General features: G+C 45.1%; 1 protein-coding gene across 1 annotated transcript in view; it reads left to right on the forward strand.

The window, feature by feature from the left end:
• SLC15A4 (solute carrier family 15 member 4) overlaps window positions 1-18,631 on the forward strand; it is a 32,235-nt gene extending 13,604 nt beyond the window's left edge. The window contains exons 5-8 of the mRNA XM_032229598.1: window positions 4,146-4,314; window positions 10,169-10,324; window positions 16,087-16,245; window positions 17,868-18,631. Of these exons, the coding sequence (XP_032085489.1) occupies window positions 4,146-4,314; window positions 10,169-10,324; window positions 16,087-16,245; window positions 17,868-18,004 (621 nt within the window). The 3' untranslated portion in view covers window positions 18,005-18,631. The remainder of the gene's footprint in view (window positions 1-4,145; window positions 4,315-10,168; window positions 10,325-16,086; window positions 16,246-17,867) is intronic.
• Window positions 18,632-21,202: the final 2,571 nt, after the last annotated feature.

Here is a 21,202-nt window from a genome sequence, read left to right on the forward strand (position 1 = left end):
GTGTGGTGACCAAAACTAGAGGCAGTATTCTAGGTGTGGCCTTACTAAGGCTTTATAGAGTGGTATTAGTAACTCACATTTGAAGGACTGCCATAGAGGAATGGGGCAGCCCCTCAAATATTGGAAGACTGCTATCCTGTCTCCCCTGGTCCTTCTCTTCCCTAGGCTAGCCATGCTATGCCCAGTTCCTGCAACCGTCTATCATATGTTTTAGCCTCCAGTCCCCTCATCATCCTGGTTGCTCTTCTCTGCACTCTTTCTAGAGTCTCCACATCTTTTTTCTGCAGGGCTAAAAACAGAAGGGCTTCTAAACGCCTTTCCATATGTCCATTTGGATAACCCTGAAGCCACTGTGTCGGTGAAAGCCCAGAGGTCAATCCGCAAAACCGAAGGTCAAAATATCTCCAATTGGAGATGCCCGTCTCCCCCGACCACCCCAAAATCATTTGGAATGCCTGACCTACCCCTTACCCATTTCTTGCCCATTTCATCGTTCCTTCTACATTTTCTCCGGCATGAATATTTCATCATTAGAGTCATTGTGGGTTTTTTTAAAAAACTCATCGGAGATCCTGGCTGCTTCCTCGTTTAATTGGGACTTTTCACCCTTCCCCTCATGAACTTTTCCAGTGACTACAGAGGAGGGAGTAACTTTCTGCAGGCAGCTAAGGGTATATCGGCTTGACCCGGGTCAAGATCTTGCAAAGGAGAAATTTTAATGAAGAGCAGGGCATCTGCAGAAGGTCTGAGACAACAGCGAGACCACGAGGGGCTGCTTGTTGTGTAAATAACTATTTTAGGAACAATTTTGCTGCACAGATCATGTGTCCTGGTGTTTTAACCTATGAAACCGTCATTCTCCGCTTCTGGCTTGATGAAGACAAATCCTTAATGAGTTTACAGTTTCTGCGTATCAGAAAGGGGGGGGGATTTTAATTTCTCTGCTGATGGGATTTTGTTTTTAGCTTCTGGAAAGTTGTATTGTATTTATTGTATTGTATTTGGTTTATTTGTATGCCGCCCTTCTCCAGGAGGGACTCGGGGCGGCGAACAACTCAGTGGGGAAGGGAACATAAACAACAGTACACATAATTAAAATACACGAAAATCACACAGCCATACCAGTCGAGAGGGGAGGGGAACTCATCAACCCCAGGCCTGCCGGCACAGCCAGGTTTTGACGGCTTTCCGGAAGGCCTGGAGAGAGGTGAGGGTCCGGATCTCCGCGGGGAGTTCATTCCAAAGGGCCGGAGCTGCTACAGAGAAGGCCCTCCCCCGGGTAGTAGCCAGATGGCATTGGCTGGTGGACGGAACCCGGAGGAGGCCGACCCTATGAGATCTGACGGGTCTTTGGGAGGTAATTGGCAGCAGGCGGTCTCTCAAGTACCCAGGTCCAATACCATGAGGGGCTTTATAAGTTACGACTAGCACTTTGAAGCGTATCCGGAGACCGATCGGTAGCCAGTGCAGCTCGCGGAGGATAGGTGTAACGTGGGTGTACCGAGGTGCACCCACAATTGCTCGCGCGGCTGCATTCTGGACAAGTTGAAGTCTCCGAATAATCTTCAAAGGCTGCCCCATGTAGAGCGCATTGCAGTAGTCCAGTCTTGAGGTCACGAGGGCGTGAGTGACTGTTGCAAGTGCCTCCCGGTTCAGGTAGGGGCGCAACTGGTGCACCAGGCGAACCTGGGCAAATGCCCCCCTGGTCACAGCCGACAGGTGATGTTCTAAAGTCAGCTGTGGGTCCAGGAGGACTCCCAAGTTGCGCGCCCTGTCTGAGGGGTGTACATTTTCACCCCCCAGCCTGAGTGATGGAATACTGGCCAAATTCTTGGGAGGAAAACACAACAGCCACTCGGTCTTGTCTGGATTGAGTACAAGCTTGTTAACCCTGACAGCCTCCAGGCACTGGCACATCATGTCAACCGCTTCACTGAGTTGGCACGGGGCGGACAGATACAGCTGAGTATCGTCCGCATATTGATGGTATTTGATCCCGTGCCATCGAATGATCTCACCCAGTGGCTTCATGTAGATATTAAACAGAAGGGGGGATAGGACCGAACCCAGAGGAACCCCATATTTCAGGGGCCTAGGGGTCGACCTCTCTCCCCCAACTAACACCGACTGCGACCTGTCCGAGAGGTAGGAGGAGAACCACCGAAAAATGGTGCCGCCCACTCCCACCTCTCGTAACCGTCGCAGAAGGATACCATGGTCGATGGTATCGAAGGCCGCTGAGAGGTCAAGGAGCACCAGGATGGAGGAATGACCTCCATCCCTGGCTCTCCAGAGATCATCGGTCAGTGCGACCAAAGCGGTTTCCGTGCTGTAGCTAGGCCTGAATCCAGACTGAAAGGCGTCCAGATAATCGGCTTCATCCAAGGACCGTCGGAGTTGAGAGGCTACCACTTTCTCAACAACCTTCCCAATGAAGGGAAGGTTGGAGACTGGATGGTAGTTGTTCAAACTAGCTGGGTCCAACGATGGCTTCTTCAGGAGGGGTCTCACCACCGCTATCTTCAATACCGGTGGGAAGAAGCCCTCCCGAAGAGAAGCATCCACCATCGCCTGGACCCAGCTCCGCGTCACCTCCTTGCTGTTCGCGACCAGCCAGGAGGGGCACGGGTCCAGTACACATGTGGCAGCACTCACCGCTCCCATGGTCTTGTCCACTTCATCAGGAGCAACAGGTTGAAAGTCAGTCCAGAGGTGGTGTTCAAGACCTTCCCCCGGTACCCCGGCTGGCTCTGCGCAATTAGAGTCCAGGTCCATCCGAAGCCGAGCAACTTTGTCCGCGAGGAACTGGACATATTCCTCTGCTCTACCTTGTAAAGGGTTATCCGCAACCCTCGTATTTAGGAGGGAGCGGGTCACCCTAAACAAGGCGGCAGGGCGAGACTCAGCGGACGCTATCAGAGTGGCAATGTGATTGTTCTTAGCTTGTTGGTCCTCTTGGTGCCAAGGATTTAGCAGATGTACTCCAAAACCAGAAAGTCATAGGGATAAATGCAAAGTGGAACGATTTGCCTCCAAAGTTGTGGGTGCTCCAACACGGGAGGTTTTTAAGAAGAGATTGGACAACCATTTGTCTGAAATGGCGTAGGGTTTCCCCACTGAGCAGGGGGTTGGACTAGAAGACCTCTAAGGTCCCTTCCAAGTCTGCTATTGTTATTCTGTAAATAGAGCTGCGGTGGCACAGTGGTTAGAAGGCAGTACTGCAGGCGACTTCTGTTGACTGCCGGCTGCTTGCAATTTGGCATTTCTAGTCTCACCAGGCTCAAGGTTGACTAAGTGCTATTGTTCTTCCTCCCTCCCTCCTTCCCTCCCTTCTTCCTTCCATGATGCGTAGTGGTTAGAAGTCTAATTCTGCCCACAGCCGGGAGTTTGATTCTCACTGGCTCAAGGTTGACTCAGGCTTCCATTCTTCTGACGTGGGTAAAAGGAGGACCCAGATTGTTGGGGGCAACAGGCTGACTCTGCAAATCACTTAAAGAGGGGCATTAAAGCACTGTGAAGTGGTCTATAAGTCTAAGGGCTATTGCTGTAGTAGGCTCTGCTCTCACACACATTAATCATTGCTAGCATGGGGTTGAGGTTCCTCATCGAGCCACATGGTGACTATCAGAGAGGCTATCCTCTCTGTCTCCCCACCACAGTTCTTAACAGATTAATCAAGTTGGAAGGGACCTTGTAGATCATCTAGTCCAGCCCAAGAAGGAGACCCTATACTATTTCTGACCAATGACAGTCCAGTCTCTTCTTGAAAGCTTCCAGGGATGAAGCTCCCACAACTTCTGAAGGCAACTTCTGTTCCATGGGTTGATTGTTCTCACTGTCACAAAATTCCTTCTTATTTCCAGGTTGAATCTCTCCTTGTTCAGTTTCTATCCGTTATTCCTTGTCTGGCCTTCAGATGCCTTGGAAAATAGCTTGACCCCCCCCCCTCTGTGGCAGCTCCTCAGATATTGGAAGACTACTCTCCTGTCTCCCCTGGTCCTTCTCTTCACTAGAGTAGCCATGCCCAGTTCATCATAGATGTTAGCCTCCAGTCTCTTAATTATCCTGGTTGCTCTTCTCTTCACTCTTTCTAGAGTCTCAACGGCTTTTTTATAGTGTGGAATACTATTTTATATATTTCATAGTTCCCGGCGGCTTGGCTGACCATGTTTGATGCTGTCCTCATCCTCATCCTCATCCCCCTGAAAGACAAAGTGGTGGACCCCATCTTGAAGAGGAAGGGTCTCCTTCCTTCCTCGCTGAAGAGAATCGCCTTTGGGATGTTCTTCGTCATGTGCTCTGCATTTGCTGCAGGTGAGGTGCAGGATTTGGGGTTATGGAGTGCTAACGCTGGGTACCGCAGGCCATCGATATAGGGTTCTGTTCTAGATCTCCGCTCAGAAATGACACTTTAGCCATTCGGTTTCTAGGCTTGCTGTAATTAACGACTTTAGCTGTTAGATTTCCACTCATGAACAGCTGACAATTTGGGCATTAAGCGAAGCGGTCGTTAAGTGAAATGGAGGCTGCACTTAGAGCTTTCCTTTGCTTCGCACGCCTGCGAAGGTCATCTATGTAAGCCTAAGTGACCCTTTTCATCACCGCCGTTAACTTCGTATGGTTGCAAAGTGAGGCAGCCCCTAAACAGGGATAACCTGCTGTTGGAGAACACTTTGTTTTGGCCAACCAAAATTTCCAATGATCCTAAAATCTTCACCAGTGGTTTAATATCTGTGGGCATTATAGGTCAGAGTTTCCCAATCATTCGGGCTTTGTGGAGATGGATGGGTCAGAGGGGACAGTTCTGCACAGGAGTCAAACTAGCATGTGCCGGGGTGTGTGTGTGCATGCGCAGCTCCTTTTCCACAAGCGGCGTGCACACCGCATGCAGCTCACACACATGGAATACGCATTCATGCGCTTGCCCACCGTTTCTGTGGCTCAGTTGCAAACAGCTCACGGTCCACTAGGGGGCCGCAGCCCAGATGTTGGGGAGGGGGATCCCTGTTCATCATCGTCAACACCTTTTTTTCCTAGTTTTTATTTATACATTTTTCTTTAACATATATAAGTGCTTAATAAATAGTGTGTTGTTTGTCAATTTGCAAATAAATAACAATAATAAATAAGCAACAAGAAAAAAATCACAAAGTACCAGGACTTGGAAATTGAAGTTGAGCGACTGTGGAAAAGGAAATTGTATGTTGGCCCGATTGTAATTGGAGCCCTTGGAGCAATACCCAAAGGGCTACTTCACTATTTGGAAATTTTAAATTTATCAGACTTGAACATTCTGATTCTACAAAAAAACACCCTACTTGGAACAGCTTCTATCCTCCGACGTTACCTTAACAGTTCCTAGGTCCTTGGTTAGGACTCGAGCTGTTGAGCTACCAACCAGCCCAAAGGCTGTGAATCTCACCAAAGATTAACAACAACAACATCATCATCGTCATCATCATCATCATCATCATCACCATCAGTCAAATGCAAAAAGCCGCACTGCTTGGATCTGCATGCATATTACGAAAATATGTTACAACGTCCTAGGCCCCTGGGTGGGGCCCGACTAGTAACCAATGCCAAATCCGGTGAAACAACTGGCCGCTGTGATACAATTGTATAATAATAATAATAATAATAGTAGTAGTAGTAGTAGTAGTAGTAGTAGTCACTAATCCTGGCTGCGCAAGAACAAGCTATCCGCACAAATGCCATTAAGGCCAAAATCGAAAAATCCTCTGATGATGCCAAATGCAGACTTTGCAAAGAAGCTGATGAAACTGTTGATCACATACTCAGCTGCTGTAAAAAAATCGCGCAGACTGATTATAAATTGCGGCACAATTCAGTAGCACAAATGATCCATTGGAATTTGTGCAAAAATTATAATATTAAAACAGCAACAAACTGGTGGGAACATCAGCCTGAAAAAGTCACCGAAAATCAGATGGTCAAGATCTTGTGGGATTTCCGTATACAAACCGACAAAATACTGGCGCATAATACACCAGACATCACACTGGTTGAGAAAAATAAGGTCACAATCATAGACATCGCAATACCAGGTGATAGCAGGGTCGCCGAGAAGGAACATGAAAAAATCACAAGATACCAGGACTTAAAAATCGAAATTCAACGACTATGGCACAAACCAGCAGTGGTAATTCCAGTGGTAATTGGCACACTGGGTGCTATTCCAAAAGCACTGGAATTACATTTAAAACAGTTAAAAATTGACAAAATCACCATCAGTCAAATGCAAAAAGCCGCACTGCTTGCATATCTGCACGCATATTACGAAAATACGTTACGACGTCCTAGGCCCCTGGGTGGGGCCCGACTAGTAACCAATGCCAAATCCGGCGAAACAACTGGCCGCTGTGATACAATTGTACAACAACAATAATAATAATAATAATTAAGGCTACCAAACAGCCAAAAAAGCTGAAAAGATTTCGCATTTACTATATATGGATGATTTGAAACTCTATGGAAAGTCAGAAATAGAAATCCAATCATTGACAAATACAGTCCGAGTATTCAGCACCGATATTTCAATGCAGTTTGGCATGGAAAAATGCGCCACTGTATCCATAAAAAGGGGCAAAATCACTGCATCTGAGGGAATTGAAATGCCCAATGGCCAACTAATTAAATGCAAAGAAAATGAAGCCTACAAATACTTAGGCATTCTGCAGTTGGATAACATCAAGCATGGAGAAGTAAAAACTATTGTCAGACGAGAGTACACCAACAGAGTTAGGAAAATTTTGAAATCTAAATTGAATGGTGGAAATACAATCAAGACCATAAATACCTGGGCAATACCAGTTATAAGATACACAGCTGGCATAGTTAACTGGACACAAGCTGATTTGGACCTTTTGGACCGAAAAACCAGGAAACTAATGACAATGCACTACAGTTTACATCCACGTGGTGATACTGATAGACTATACCTGCCACGAAAATCAGGTGGCAGAGGATTATTACAAGTGAAGCAAACAGTTGAAGAAGAAAAACATGCACTGGCTGATTATTTAAAAGAAAGTCAAGAACATCTATTAATCGAAGTAAAGAACAAAAATCTACTGAAGGCCCAACAGACAAAACAAGAATACAGAAAAGATGTGATAAAATCAAGAATGGAGAGTTGGCAGAACAAAGCACTGCATGGTCAATTTCTGGAAAAAATAAAAGATAAAGTGGACAGGGAACAAACTTGGTTATGGTTAAAAACAGGTACATTAAAGAAAGAAACAGAGTCACTAATCCTGGCTGCGCAAGAACAAGCTATCCGCACAAATGCCATTAAGGCCAAAATCGAAAAATCCTCTGATGATGCCAAATGCAGACTTTGCAAAGAAGCTGACGAAACTGTTGATCACATACTCAGCTGCTGTAAAAAAATCGCGCAGACTGATTATAAATTGCGGCACAATTCAGTAGCACAAATGATCCATTGGAATTTGTGCAAAAATTATAATATTAAAACAGCAACAAACTGGTGGGAACATCAGCCTGAAAGAGTCACAGAAAATCAGATGGTCAAGATCTTGTGGGATTTCCGTATACAAACCGACAAAATACTGGCGCATAATACACCAGACATCACACTGGTTGAGAAAAATAAGGTCACAATCATAGACATCGCAATACCAGGTGATAGCAGGGTCGCCGAGAAGGAACATGAAAAAATCGCAAGATACCAGGACTTAAAAATCGAAATTCAACGACTATGGCACAAACCAGCAGTGGTAACTCCAGTGGTAATTGGCACACTGGGTGCTATTCCAAAAGCACTGGAATTACATTTAAAACAGTTAAAAATTGACAAAATCACCATCAGTCAAATGCAAAAAGCCGCACTGCTTGGATCTGCACGCATATTAAGAAAATACGTTACGACGTCCTAGGCCCCTGGGTGGGGCCCGACTAGTAACCAATGCCAAATCCGGCGAAACAACTGGCCGCTGTGATACAATTGTATAATAATAATAATAATAATAATAATAATAATACTCCGCCGTTGCCGGTCCCAAGCCCGGATGAGAAAGGAGGAGGGTTGGGGTCAGGTTGGCAACTGGCCCCATAAAAAAACCCCTGCCAACCCATACAATATGGTGAAAGAAACGAATAAAAAATTTATACCGCATCGGTCGTCGCGTGGGTTAACAAGGGCCGCGGCGGATGTTGGGGTCCCTGGACATCCGTTGACAAGTGGGCTACAAGTGGACCAGCCAACAAAACGACAAAAATATAGTGCAGATTAAAACCGTGCCATAATGGCCTGTTACTACAACTCAGAGCCAGAAAAAAGAGGTTATTTAAAGCGAATGTATGAATTATGGAAAGAACAATATCCAGATTCAAATGTTAGTGAACAACGACTAGCAGATCAAAGGCGATTTATTATACAGAATAAAGTGTTTAGTGAAGTTGAACTTGAGGAAATTCAGGCAAATTACAAAACCAAAAAAACAATATCACAAGCGGAAATAACTGATATTCAAGACACAACTAAAGACATTATAGTAGAACTCCCAGAAGAAGCTCTCGGGGAGGAAATAACACCACCACCACTAGAACCAGTTATCACTGAACCAATTGATGAACTAACTCAAAAACAAAAAGAATTGAAGGATAAGATCATGGAGCATTTTCTTAATAATTTCACCATTATTATCTAACAATTGGTAAAACAAATCCCAAGTTAAAAAAAATTCTGTGTTTTCTTTGTCTTTTATCTTTAATGTAGTCTAATTTTTTTTAAATTATATTTTCATCTGTAGGAATTTTCCTCATTTTTCCAATGCTGTGCAAATACAATTCTCCCTACTGTCAAAACATGTAATATTAAATATACATTCCCTTTGTCATATTTTTCTGGCAGTATACCTAACAAACATATTTCTGGTTTTAAATTTACTGTATATTTTACTTTATCATTTTCTATAGCCACGTATGTATTTTTGTCCAATCTTTTTTTACCTTTGGGCATGTCCACCACATATGGTGGTATGAGCCCGGTGTGGGATTACATTTTTAACATTTGGCAGATATGTTTTTAAACATCTTTGCTAGTCTTGCCAGTGGCAAATGCCACTTGTAAAGCATTTTATACGGGTTTTCCTTGTACGTAGTTGCTATTGTCAACTTATCATTTCTATCGCAGAGTTTTTGCTATTTGTCTAATTCTATTGTATATCTAAAAAAATTTGCCTGTGCTATTTGTTTCTTTCACTTGTTCATCTTCCATTTTAAAGCTTAATAAATAACTATCATCATCATCTTTTAACAACCCCATAATCCCTTATGGGGGTGGAGTCTGGGCAACTGAATGGAGCTGAGCGTTTACTGGCCGGATGCCATTCCTGTTGCCAATGCAGAGTTTTCTTTGGCAGAAATATTCTCATTGTGCCCAGAGAGAGAAATATCTGCCTATACCTAGGATCGAACTCACAGCTCTTGATTGTAAGGCGAGAGCTCCATCTCTAGGCCACTGCACCACTCTTCGGGGGGATCCCTTTTATAGGGAGCTAAACCCATCCGAATTCCCTTTCTGATGGTTTGGAGTACATTGCACGGTTGATCCTAAACAGGATGCAACAGGATGCAACCGTGCAATCAAAAGCGCAATGCTTTGAACACACGGGTGAGATCAGGGACAATGTGGCAGAAATACAGAGGTTGAACATCAGATGGGTGTCAGGCCTGCAGCCATCTTTTCTTTTGGATTTTTGGCCTGCCACACTGTCTATTATTCTACTATGCATTTTCTATTGTGGGAAAATGGGAGGGGGGATTGTACAGAGTTAGATGCTATGCAGCTGTAACAAAATTCTTTCCAGAAAGCCAAGGTCATCCTTTGTCTCTGCAACTGGCCAGAATTGGATGGGTGGCACTGCCAGCATGGCAGTGGGAGATTGAACCATGGGATGGACTTGTGGGTGTGGAGGCAAGATCATGAACTTTCAACTGGGTGGGAAAACCGGGAAGCTTTCAGATTCAGGTTTTCCCAGATGTGCCAACATGGCTCTCTTCATAAATTGGAACTTTGAGGAATACTTTGCCTCGGACTCTGATTTACTTTTGGATGCTATTTGGAACCCTGACAATGGGTGTTGGCAATTGGGAGTCATTTCCTGTGTGTTTCTCCTTCCAGGAATATTGGAAAGCGACCGGCTGAGGAGAGTCAAGACCAAAACGATTGATCAGAAGATTGGGACGGCCATCTACTATGCAGCCGACATGTCCGTCTGGTGGCAGGTCCCCCAGTATATTCTGATCGGAATCAGCGAAATCTTAGCCAGCATTGCAGGTTGGTTTGCCATGTCGCGTGTGTCACAGGAAAACAGGCCCCCTTTAAGGTTCTTCATTTGGTCCATAATTCCCTAGATGTTCTGACCTAGGCTTCCCCAAATAGCACGAGGCAGATTCCTGGTCCTGACAATATCCCTTTTGTTAAATGAACGTGATTTCCTCTCATTCACATTCAGCCAAGGCCTGGTAAACAGTCTTTCAAAGGAATATTTATGACCACAGACCTTATCTACCTTGGAAAGCTGCCATTTCAATATTTTCCAAATGAGGTGCTGTGCAAGGAAAGTCTGGGCACAGAGTCTCTGAGATTCACGGACAGATCTTCACACTCCTGAAACGAATGAAGGAACGAATGAATGGTTTCCTGCAAACCCCACTCCCTTCTAGCACTGATGTTGTCCCCTAGTTTGGTCACAAAATGTCTGCAAGAAAACAACCAAACTCAGAGAGCACCAGGCACCCCACAGTCCTCCTATTTTTCTCCTTGTCTTTCTCCACTCCACAAAGTCCACTCCCTTCTAGCATTGATGTTGTCCCCTAGTTGTGTCATGAAATGTCTCCAAGGAAATTACCAGGCTCAGGGAGCACAAATCCCACTCCCTCCTAGCACTGATGATGTTCCCTACCAGGGTTATGAAATGTCTACACGCAAAGCAACCAAGCTCAGAGAGCACCAAGGACCCCTCATACACTTATTTACATATATTAATATATGATTTCTAAGAGACATGGTGGCTCAGTGGCTAAGACGCTGAGCTTGTCAATCAGAAAGGTCAGTGGTTCAAATCCCTAGTGCCGCGTAATGGAGTGAGCTCCTTTTACTTGTCCCAGCTTCTGCCAATCTAGCAGTTCGAAAGCATGTTAAAAATGCAAGTAGAAAAATAGGAACCACCTTTGGCGGGAAGGTAAAGCGTTCCATGTGCCTTCAGTGTTTAGTCATGCCGGCCACATGACCACGGAGATGTCTTCGGACAGTGCTGGCTCTTCGGCTTTGAAGCGGAGATGAGCACCGCCCCCTAGAGTTGGGACCAACTAGCACATATGTGTGAGGGGAACCTTTACCTTTATATATGATTTCTAATTTTCTGATTGATCTCACGCGGACAAGAACAACCACAGGGCTGGATATGGTCTTGAGTCCCATAATATGCCCAGGTCTAAACGCACTACTTACAAACTTACTATTGGCTCAAACCAGGATTTAACTCAAGGGAAGCAGCCAGATTCTTGGGACTGTCTCTAGGTTGTTCCCGGTGGATTTTTAGAAAATTCCTGGCTTGAGTAAATGAGGAAGTTGTGGGCCTCTTTCCTAGTGCGTAACTATCTGGGCTCATCATCAGCGATTGATTTTCCTTCTCTCTCTGTTCCTCCCCTCCCCTCCAACTTTTCTGGTGCAACCTGCAAACGGGAGGTGTGTGCGTGGCCATAAAATCTCATTTTCTGCTCTGTTTCACACACATTTTGGGTTCATTAGGGGGGGAAAAGGCCGCTAGGCTCTCCGTGTTTTGCAGAGCCCTCATTTTGCCTCGTCTTCTAATTAAATCGTAGCCGTGTTCTCGCTGTGGGGGCCCAACCAATTCTGAACAGCTTGGTTTCTCCGGGGTCCTTTTTGTGGCTTTTTGCTAGCAGTGACAAACTGGCCTCCAGGTTTACGGGGATGAGTTGGGCATTTTTGAGTCTTGTTGTGAAGTTGTGTCCGACCCATCATGACCCCATGGACAACGTTCCTCCAGGCCTTCCTGTCCTCTACCATCCTCTGGAGTCCATTTAAGCTCACGCGGACTGCTTCGTTGACTCCATCCAGCCACCTCCTTCTCTGCCGTCCCCTTCTTCTTTTCCCCTCCATCGTTCCCAGCATGAGGCTCTTCTCCAGGGAGTCCTTCCTTCTCATTAGGTGGCCAAAGTCTTTGAGTTTCCTCTTCAGGATCTGACCTTCTAAGTAATCAGGATTGATCTCTAGGACTGACCAGTTGGATCGCCTTGAGGTCAAATAATTAAATAAATAAAATAAAAATATTAGACTGTGCGGAAATGAATAGGTTAACATTAAAGATAAAGGACAAAGAAGATACAGAATATTTTCTAACTTGGGATTTGTTGTACCAAGGTAGAAATTTGAAATGGGAAGAATACCATACAAGTAAAGAATGTGGCTATTGTTATTACTACCTATTTGCAAATTGACTCAGACAATACACTGCTTATAAAGCATGTTGTTATTGCTGCTCCTGCTGCTGTTATTAGTTGTGAAGTCGTGTCCGACCCATCCTTACCCCATGGACAACGTTCCTCCAGGCCTTCCTGTCCTCTACCATCCTCTGGAGTCCATTGAAGCTCACACCGACTGCTTCAGTGACTCCATCCAGCCACCTCCTTCTCTGTCGTCCCCTTCTTCTTTTGCCCTCCATCATTCCTAGCATGAGGCTCTTCTCCAGGGAGTCCTTCCTTCTCATTAGGTGGCCAAAGTATTTGAGTTTCCTCTTCAGGATCTGGCCTTCTAAAGAGCAGTCAGGGTGGATCTCCTCCAGGACTGGCTGGTTGGATGGCTTTGCAGTCCAAGGGACTCGCAGGAGTCTTCTCTAGCACCAGAGGTCAAAGGCCTCAATGCTTTGGCGCTCAGCCTTCCTTATGGTCCAACTTTCGCAGCCATCCGTTGCAACTGGGAAAACCATAGCTTTGACTAGACTTGGCACTTTCGTTGGCAGGGTGATTTTTGAGCCTAGAAACCAAATATTGTAGAGTAGCACTTGGGAGAAAAATGCCAGATCCAAGGCCTAGTGAAGACTCTTTCCAAGATTCAGAGTTTAGAGTTTAGAGTTTAGAGTAGTTTATTTATATGCCGCCCTTTTCCCTGGGGGGACTCAGGGCAGCTTACAACTCGAAAGGAGGGGAAAACAAACAGACTAACACCTAAGACAGTACATCATTAAAAGCACAACATTCATACAATTCGGGTGGGTTACGGTCTTTAACCCCAGGCCTGACGGGATAGCCAGATTTTGAGGGCTGTGTGGAAGGTCTGGAGGGTGGTGAGGGTACGAATCTCCACGGGGAGATCGTTCCATAGGGTCGGAGCTGCCACCGAGAAGGCTCTCCTCCGCGTGGTTCCGCGTGGTTGCCAGTCGACATTGACCGGCAGATGGAACTCGGAGGAGGCCTAATCTATGGGATCTAATTGGTCGAATGGAGGTGATTGGCAGAGGGACAGTTTAGTCTAATGGTTAAGGCTCCAGGTTAGAAAGCAAGAGTCTGTGAGTTCTAGTTCCATCTTAGGCACGAAAACTGGCTGAGTGACTTCAGGCCAATCACCCGGAGATGGCGAATTCTAGATCTGCCATAGGCGTGAAAGCCTTGGACAATGAACAGGAGACTGGGAATTCTGGTCCCCTGTTAGGAATGAAAGCCAGCTGGGAGAGTTTGGGCCACTCACCAAGAGACTGGGAGTTCTAGTCCTGCCTTGGACATGAAAGCTGTCTGGGTGATTTTGGCCCATCAGTAGGAGACTGAGAATTCTAGTTCCACATTAGGCATGAAAGCCAGGTGGATGACTTTGGGCTAGTCCCTCTCTCTCTCACCCCAACTCACTACTCAAGCTTGTTGTGTGAGGAAGGTGTGCTGGATATGTGTCCTCCCCCTTGAGTTACTCGTAAAGATCAAGGAGAGCCAGGTACAAACAAATAAATAAACACCTGATCTGCAAAAGGACCATCTCCCTCAACCAGGAATGTGCAATCTTTGAGTGCCGTGTCTCTTTTCTCTGTGTGTGGCTCGCTCTCAAACGTGAAGCCGTACACGAGAACAATCACACTGCTGGTATTTAGGTTTCATTAAAATTCAATACACCGACTGCCTTTATTTTCCATTCATAACATTGAATTATTCTTCCCCTCTGGACACATTTGAAATGGCAATTTGGCCATTTGCTTGAGAGGCCTCCAGAGGCACCTTTAAGGTGTGTGTGTGTGTGTAGAGAGGTGGGGGAATTGGGTGTGTGTGGGAGGGGGGGTTGAATTCTGGATGGAGAACAAGACTTTCCTGTTCCTTATTCTTTGGTTCCTTTCCTTTGGGAACGAGCCACGTTCTTCTCCTCTCTTCTCCAGGGGTGACTCAGATTTAGAAAACAAGGATTTTTGCTTCTCTCTTTGAGTTCTGAAGAGGCTTCGGCTCGAGAAGAGAACTCATTTTTGGATGCCATCAAGAGATCAACGGCTCTCCAAGTCTGCTCAGTTACTTGTAGCTGCGTGTTGAGCATGAGGGGGTGGAATTTTCAGAGATTTGGAGAGAGGTTTGCAGAGAGAATTGGAATGGAAAGACTAGACTAGAATAGAATAAGGATGCAGTGGCTCAGTGGCTAAGACGCTGAGCTTGTCGATCAGAAAGGTCGACGGTTTGAATCCCTAGCACCGTGTAGCGGAGTGAGCTCCTGTGACTTGCCCCAGCTTCTGCCAACCTAGCAGTTCGAAAGCACATTAAAAATGCAAGTAGAAAAATAGGAACCACCTTTGGTGAGAAGGGAACAGCGTTCTGTGCGCCTTCAGCGTTGAGTCATGCCAGCCACATGACCACGGAGACGTCTTCAGACAGTGCTGGCTCTTTGACTTTGAAACGGAGATGAGCACCGCCCCCTAGAGCCGGGAATGACTAGCACATATGTGCAAGGGGAACCTTTACTTTTATCTTGAATAGAATAGAATAGAATAGAATAGAGAATGGAATGGAGGGGAAAGGAAAGAGAAGAGAAAAAGAAAAGAGAGAATAGAATATAAATTAGAATATAGAATAGAACAGAATAAGAAACACAACAGAAGAGAATAAGGAATAGAATTGAATAGAATAGAAACTTGGAGGTCTTCTAGTCCAGCTCCCTGCTCAAGCAGGAGACCCTATACCATTCATGACAAATGGCTCTCCACTCTCTTCTTGAAAACCTCCAGTAATGAAGTCATTACAACTTCTGGTCGCAAGCTGTTCCACTGGTTATTTGTCTTCATTGTCAGGAAGCTATTCCTCAATTCCAGGTTGCTTCTCCCCTTGATTAGTTTCCATCCATTTTTTTTCTTGCCTTCTGGTGCTTTGGAAAATATCTCCCCCCCCCCAAAAAAAATCTGCGTAGCATTCTGGGCCTGGCGCTTTCGTTTTTGACATCAGAGGCAGCCATGTTTTTTTTTATTTCCAAGCACAAAAGTCAGAAACATCCTTGTCCAGTGGCACAAACACCATAAAAGTAAGAGTGTATAAAACCTGCAGTGCAAGTGAATTAAACTAAATTTTAAGTGACTGAAAATCCATTGCTTCACCACCGTCCTGAGAGTGACTTAGGTTTTGCGCCTAGCACTACAACTCTCAACAAAATAAAGCGGTGAGAAATTTGAGGCTAGAGAAACAGAAGTTTTTCTGTTGAAGTTAGCTTGTGAACGTGTGAGAATATTCATGAGCGGCAGACACATGGTAACAAGGTCAGCCAATGGGAGCTGAAACAGTTGGAGTCTGGGTGTGGCTGAGCTGTGAACTGAGACTAAAAGAAACTATATATAGCCTGCCTGTGTTTGAAACTGCTGCCGATTTCTCTTCTCTACCACGTTGGAAGAATCTGCTGTTGGCGTTGTACATTTATTCATGTGTTATTTATGTATATAAAGAAGTTAATGAATCCTGCTGAATCAGTTATCTGTGTGTGCTTTCTGGATTTGATTTTTGCAACAAACTCTGACAGAACTAAACCATGGTCTGTCTGTCTGTGTCTTCTCTTTTGTGTTCCAGGTTTGGAATTTGCCTACTCCGCGGCTCCGAAATCGATGCAAAGTGCAATAATGGGCCTCTTCTTTTTTTTTTCTGGAATCGGGTCTTTCGTGGGCTCCGGTCTCCTGGAGTTGGTGTCCCTCAAATCAATCGGTTGGATGAGCAACCACACAGATTTGGGTCAGTTATCTCTATTGGCTTGGATTTTTCTTTTTAAAAAAAAAAGGCAGGCAGAAAACCACATTCAAGTTTACCCAAAGGCTGATCCCAAAGTCTAGGACTTTCTGTAGTAAACACGTTCTCCTCTGAAATTTTGGGGACCCACTATCTCTCACGGTTGTAAGTCAAGGACTCCCTATAATAAACATATTCGCCACTGAATCTTGGAGAAACACTACCTCCCCTGGTTGTAAGTTTGGAGTCTATAGCAAGAAGCCCCCCAGCTTAACAACCAAGGGAGATACTGGTTCTCCAAGATTCTCCAACATATCATCCTCTGAAATCTTGGAGAACATCTGTCCCATGACCATAAGTCAAGGACTACCCATAATATATTCTCCTCTGAAATCTTGGAGAACATCTGTCTTCCATCATCCTAAGTTAAGGACTACCCATAATATATTCTCCTCTGAAATCTTGGAGAACATCTGTCTTCCATGTAAGTTTAGGACTACCCATAATATATTCTCCTCTGAAATCTTGGAGAACATCTGTCTTCCATGATTCTAAGTTAAGGACAACCCATAATATATCCTATGAAATCTTGGAGATCATCTGTCTTACATGGCCATAAGTCCAGGACTACCCATGATATATTCTCCTCTGAAATCTTGGACAACCACCATCTCATGGTGAAGAAGCTGGGTGAGATCCAACTTAGTAACATAGAAGCGTTCTACCTCATTAAACGAGCCCATGGGGAACTTTTGGGGGGAGGCAGAGCTTCAAAGTTCTCAGGTCCTTCTGAGAAACTGATTCAGCAAAACCAGCCCTTTTAAATTGCTCGATGGGCAATTATTTAACAAAATAATTGATCCAGTTTCTTCCATCCCTTCTCCATTCACGGGATCGGCTCAAAATCTTCTCCTTCATGGATCTGTAAGAGCCCGAAATCGCCAGCCAGCGTTCCTCTAAAACAATTAAAATTAGTTCTGCCTTGTGAGTGAGAAAAAGATTTTTATGGCATTCGCAGTCTGATCCGTAAAAAATCGGGGAGGGGGAAAGGCAGTTTTTTAAGCCCCTCTGCTTTTCAGGGGAAATATATATCCTGTTTTTCAAGTGTCAGTGGAGGAGCTTGGGTGCAGTTCTCGCCTCCGATTTTTTAAAAAAAGGTTTAATTGAATTAATGCTTGCAAAGGAAAGAGGCTTCACCTTGACCCAGGGGTATTGTCAGCAGACTGACGAAATTCAGAGAGTTTTCTGTTTCCCTCCCATCTCTTTCTCTTTCCTTTCTATCTTCCTCCCTCCCTCCCTTCCTCTCCCTCCTCCCTCGTTCAATCTCTTTCTTCTCCCTCCCTTCCTTCCTCTCCCTCCCTCCCTTCCTCTCCCTCCCTCCCATTCATCTTTTTCTCCTTCCTTTCTATCTTCCTTCCTCTCTTCTCTTTTCATCTCTTTTCTTCCTAGCTGTATATCTTCCTTAGGCGAGGCCCAACCTTTGCCTTAAAATCATACCTCTTTCCCTTTAGGACACTTCCTAACTTCCCAGGCTCCTTCCACAGACAAAAAAAAAAGAGAAGGTCTCTGCTTAATTTCTCTTCTCCGTTCCGCTGCTTACTCCACCTCTTGTTTTTTTCCCCTCGCAGGCAACATCAACGGTTGCCATTTAAACTACTACTTTTTCCTTCTGGCGGTCATCCAGGGTGTCACTCTGCTGCTTTTCCTCATCGTGTCCGTCAAATACGACCGCCAGAAGGCAAGGACTAATGCCGGACGGACTTGACGGGGCCTGTAACAGAAGATGAACAGAAGTCGGTGGGGATCAGAAGAGGTTGCTGATCCAGCAGGAAAGAGCCATTTGGAGGGGCATTTTCTTTTGATTTGCATGAGTTTGACTTCTAGGTTGCTCCCCCCCCCCCCCCAAATCTTACACACAAACACATACAAAGCAGAGAGTGCCTTATGCTAGCAAACTAATTTTACAAGCTGTAAATGCAATGCAGGCCAGGCGTTGGAACCCGGAAGCATTTCAGATTCCCTTCCAGGGTGATGTAAAGACAGATGGACAGAACTGTCCAACGGATCAGTTCAGATCCTGGCTTGGAAAGAATTCCTCCCCCCGCCCCCCTTGGATGCCTTTCATAGAGGTTCAGAGGTAAAAGTTGCAGGCGTCAAGCCAGGTTTATGAGTTGCTGTGCTGTGCATCGAACCCTCCCTCCCTCCCTCCCTCCCTCCCTGTCTCTCTCTCTCACACACACACACACATGCACCGGTTGTCCGCATGGGTAGAACTCCAAAGCTCTACCAACGGTTCTGGCGTTAGGGCTGGGGATCATAGTTCATTTAGTCCAAGCTATGAAGAGGTCTAGTTAGACTGAAATAAAGGATGTTTTTTAATCTACTGTAGGTTTTGGGAGATGTTGTGGTTTGGTTTTATGTTAGCAATTATTTGGGAGTGTGAAACTGGTTTGGCTTTGTAATTTTGCCTATTTTCTGACCCTTTCCTTCCTTCTTTCCTTCCTTCCTTCTTTCCTTCTCATTGCCCTCCATTCCTATATTCCTTGCTTGCTTCCTTCCTCCTCCCTCCCTCCTTCCTTCTCATTGCCCTCCCTCCCTATATTCCTTGCTTGCTTCCTCTTCCACCTTCCTCCCTCCCTCCCTCCCTCCTTCCTTCTCATTGCCCTCCCTCCCTATATTCCTTGCTTGCTTGCTTCCCCCTCCCTCCCTCATTCTTTCTCATTACCCTCCCACTTGCCCTCACTATATTCCTTCCTTCCTCCCACCCTTCTCATTGCCCTCCCCCCTCCCTATATTCCTTGTTTGCTTCCTTCCTTCCTCCTCCTTTATTTTCCTTCTTTCCTTCTCATTGCCCTCCCTCCCTATATTCCTTGCTTGCTTGCTTCCTCTTCCACCTTTCTCCCTCCCTCCCTCCTTCCTTCTCATTGCCCACCCTCCCTATATTCCTTGCTTGCTTCCTTTTTCTTCCTCCCCCTTTTTCTCCCTCCCTCCCTTCCTTCTCATTGCTCTCCCTCTATTCTTTGCTTCCTTCTTCCTCCCTTTTTCTCCCTCCCTCCCTTCCTTCCCAGGTTTTTTTTAATGACATATGGGTTGAAATCCGAGATGAACATGCAAACAAAATTCTCAATTTCTCCTCCGCTCATGTTTTCCAAGTTGTCTCAGACACACAACCTTGACTCGGAAACCCTTTTAACCAATTCTTTGCACTGAATTTTAGAGCCATTGGAGGGAAGAAACTTTGCCTGTTTTTTTAAAAAAAACAAACCCTGAAAATTGCTCTTTAATTCTTAAACAGGGTTAGCAGGCAGCCCTTCTCTTCTCTTTTAAAAAATATCAAGTATCTTCCCTTTAAACTTGTTTACAAAAACCTTGTGATGTGAGCCTGTGTAAATAAATTTTAAAACAAACTTGTTCTCTTCATTTTCTCTCCAAATTCAGTCATTTTTTTTTAGTTGCAAGGTGCAAAATGTCTGTGAATAAACTCAATACTTAAGAAACTGTGCTACGTCGCTGTTGGAAGCTATTTTCACAGTTCATAAGGGCTAGAAACTTGAAAACCAGTGAATACCATAATTTTTTCAAATAGGTTTTCCATCTATAATCATTACTGACAAGACACCAAAGCTCCTGTGTAATAACCTAAGAAACGTGTCCAATTTTTATCTTCATTGGTCTATTTATATTTTATAATATTGTACAAACAACATAACTTAGCACATCGTACACCTTGGTGGGAATATTTTGTTCCTTCTACAGGTCATCTTCATTTAGCAATCACAGTGAGACTAGCCACTTGGTCGTTCAGTGAGGAGGTTACTAAATGAAACCCAAGCACAACTTACGGGACTGGAGGCTAAACATAGGAAGAACGGTTGCAGGAACTGGGCATGGCTAGTCTAGTGAAGAGAAGGACCAGGGGAGACAGGAGAGCATCTTCCAATATTTGAGGGGCTGCCACAGAGAGGAGTGGGTCAGGCTATTCTCCAAAGCACCCGAAGGCCAGACAAGGAATAATGGATGGAAACTGAATGAACAAGGAGAGATTCAACCTGGAAATAAGGTTAAATTTTCTGACAGGGAAAACAATCAACCCATGGAACAGAAGTTGCCTTCAGAAGTTGTGGGAGCTTCATCATTGGAAGCTTTTAAGAAGAGACTGGACTGCCATCTGTCAGAAATGGTGTAGGGTCTCCTGCTTGGGCTGGGGGTTGGACTAGATGACCTACGAGGTCCCTTCCAACTCTTAATCTGTTAACCCCAATTTTACTTGCCATCTTCCATCTTCCTGGGCAGACCTGCAAAAGCCATCAACGCAAGGACTGGTGGCAAACTTAACTTTTTCAACTCCATCACTATTAAGGGTTGCTGTGTGAGGCAGTCACTAAATGTAGACAGCCTCTAATTTTGCCAGGTCAGGCTCCGCCCTCTGATCCCACAGACAAAGTGAACCTTGCAACTTTTGGCACAATTTTGCTCTTTTGTCCGCCAGTGTCTAAATCTTCAATATCCATTTATTTGGATTCCTGGAGATGAACGTGGCATTTTTGCCCGAACAGGTTTCCTTATAAAGATTTACCACATTCTGGGTCGATCTTCTTTTCCGCTGAAAGCCTAACCAATTAACTTTATGGCTAATTAAAGAAATACCTTGGCAATTCATTGTTTATGCTTTCGGGTTCAGTGGCTGATTTAATGTAGCAGAAACACCGTCCTGCCTTTTTAAGTCATTTTCTTCTGGACTGCTAATCTTTCATTGGGAAATAAATCAAGCGAGACCGAACTTTTGGGGCGTCCGTTGACCAGAAACCAGAGAATGGAAACATCCCTGAATGGCACCATTTCAAAATGCCTTCATTGTAAGAGCCGTGGTGGTGGTGCAGTGGTTAGAACGTAGTACTGCAGGCTGCTACTGCTGGCTGCCTGCAATTCAGCACTTTGATCCTGGCCAGCACAAGGTTGACTG

The sequence above is a fragment of the Thamnophis elegans genome, chromosome 13 (assembly GCF_009769535.1).
Source record: "Thamnophis elegans isolate rThaEle1 chromosome 13, rThaEle1.pri, whole genome shotgun sequence".
Classification (NCBI taxonomy): domain Eukaryota; kingdom Metazoa; phylum Chordata; class Lepidosauria; order Squamata; family Colubridae; genus Thamnophis; species Thamnophis elegans.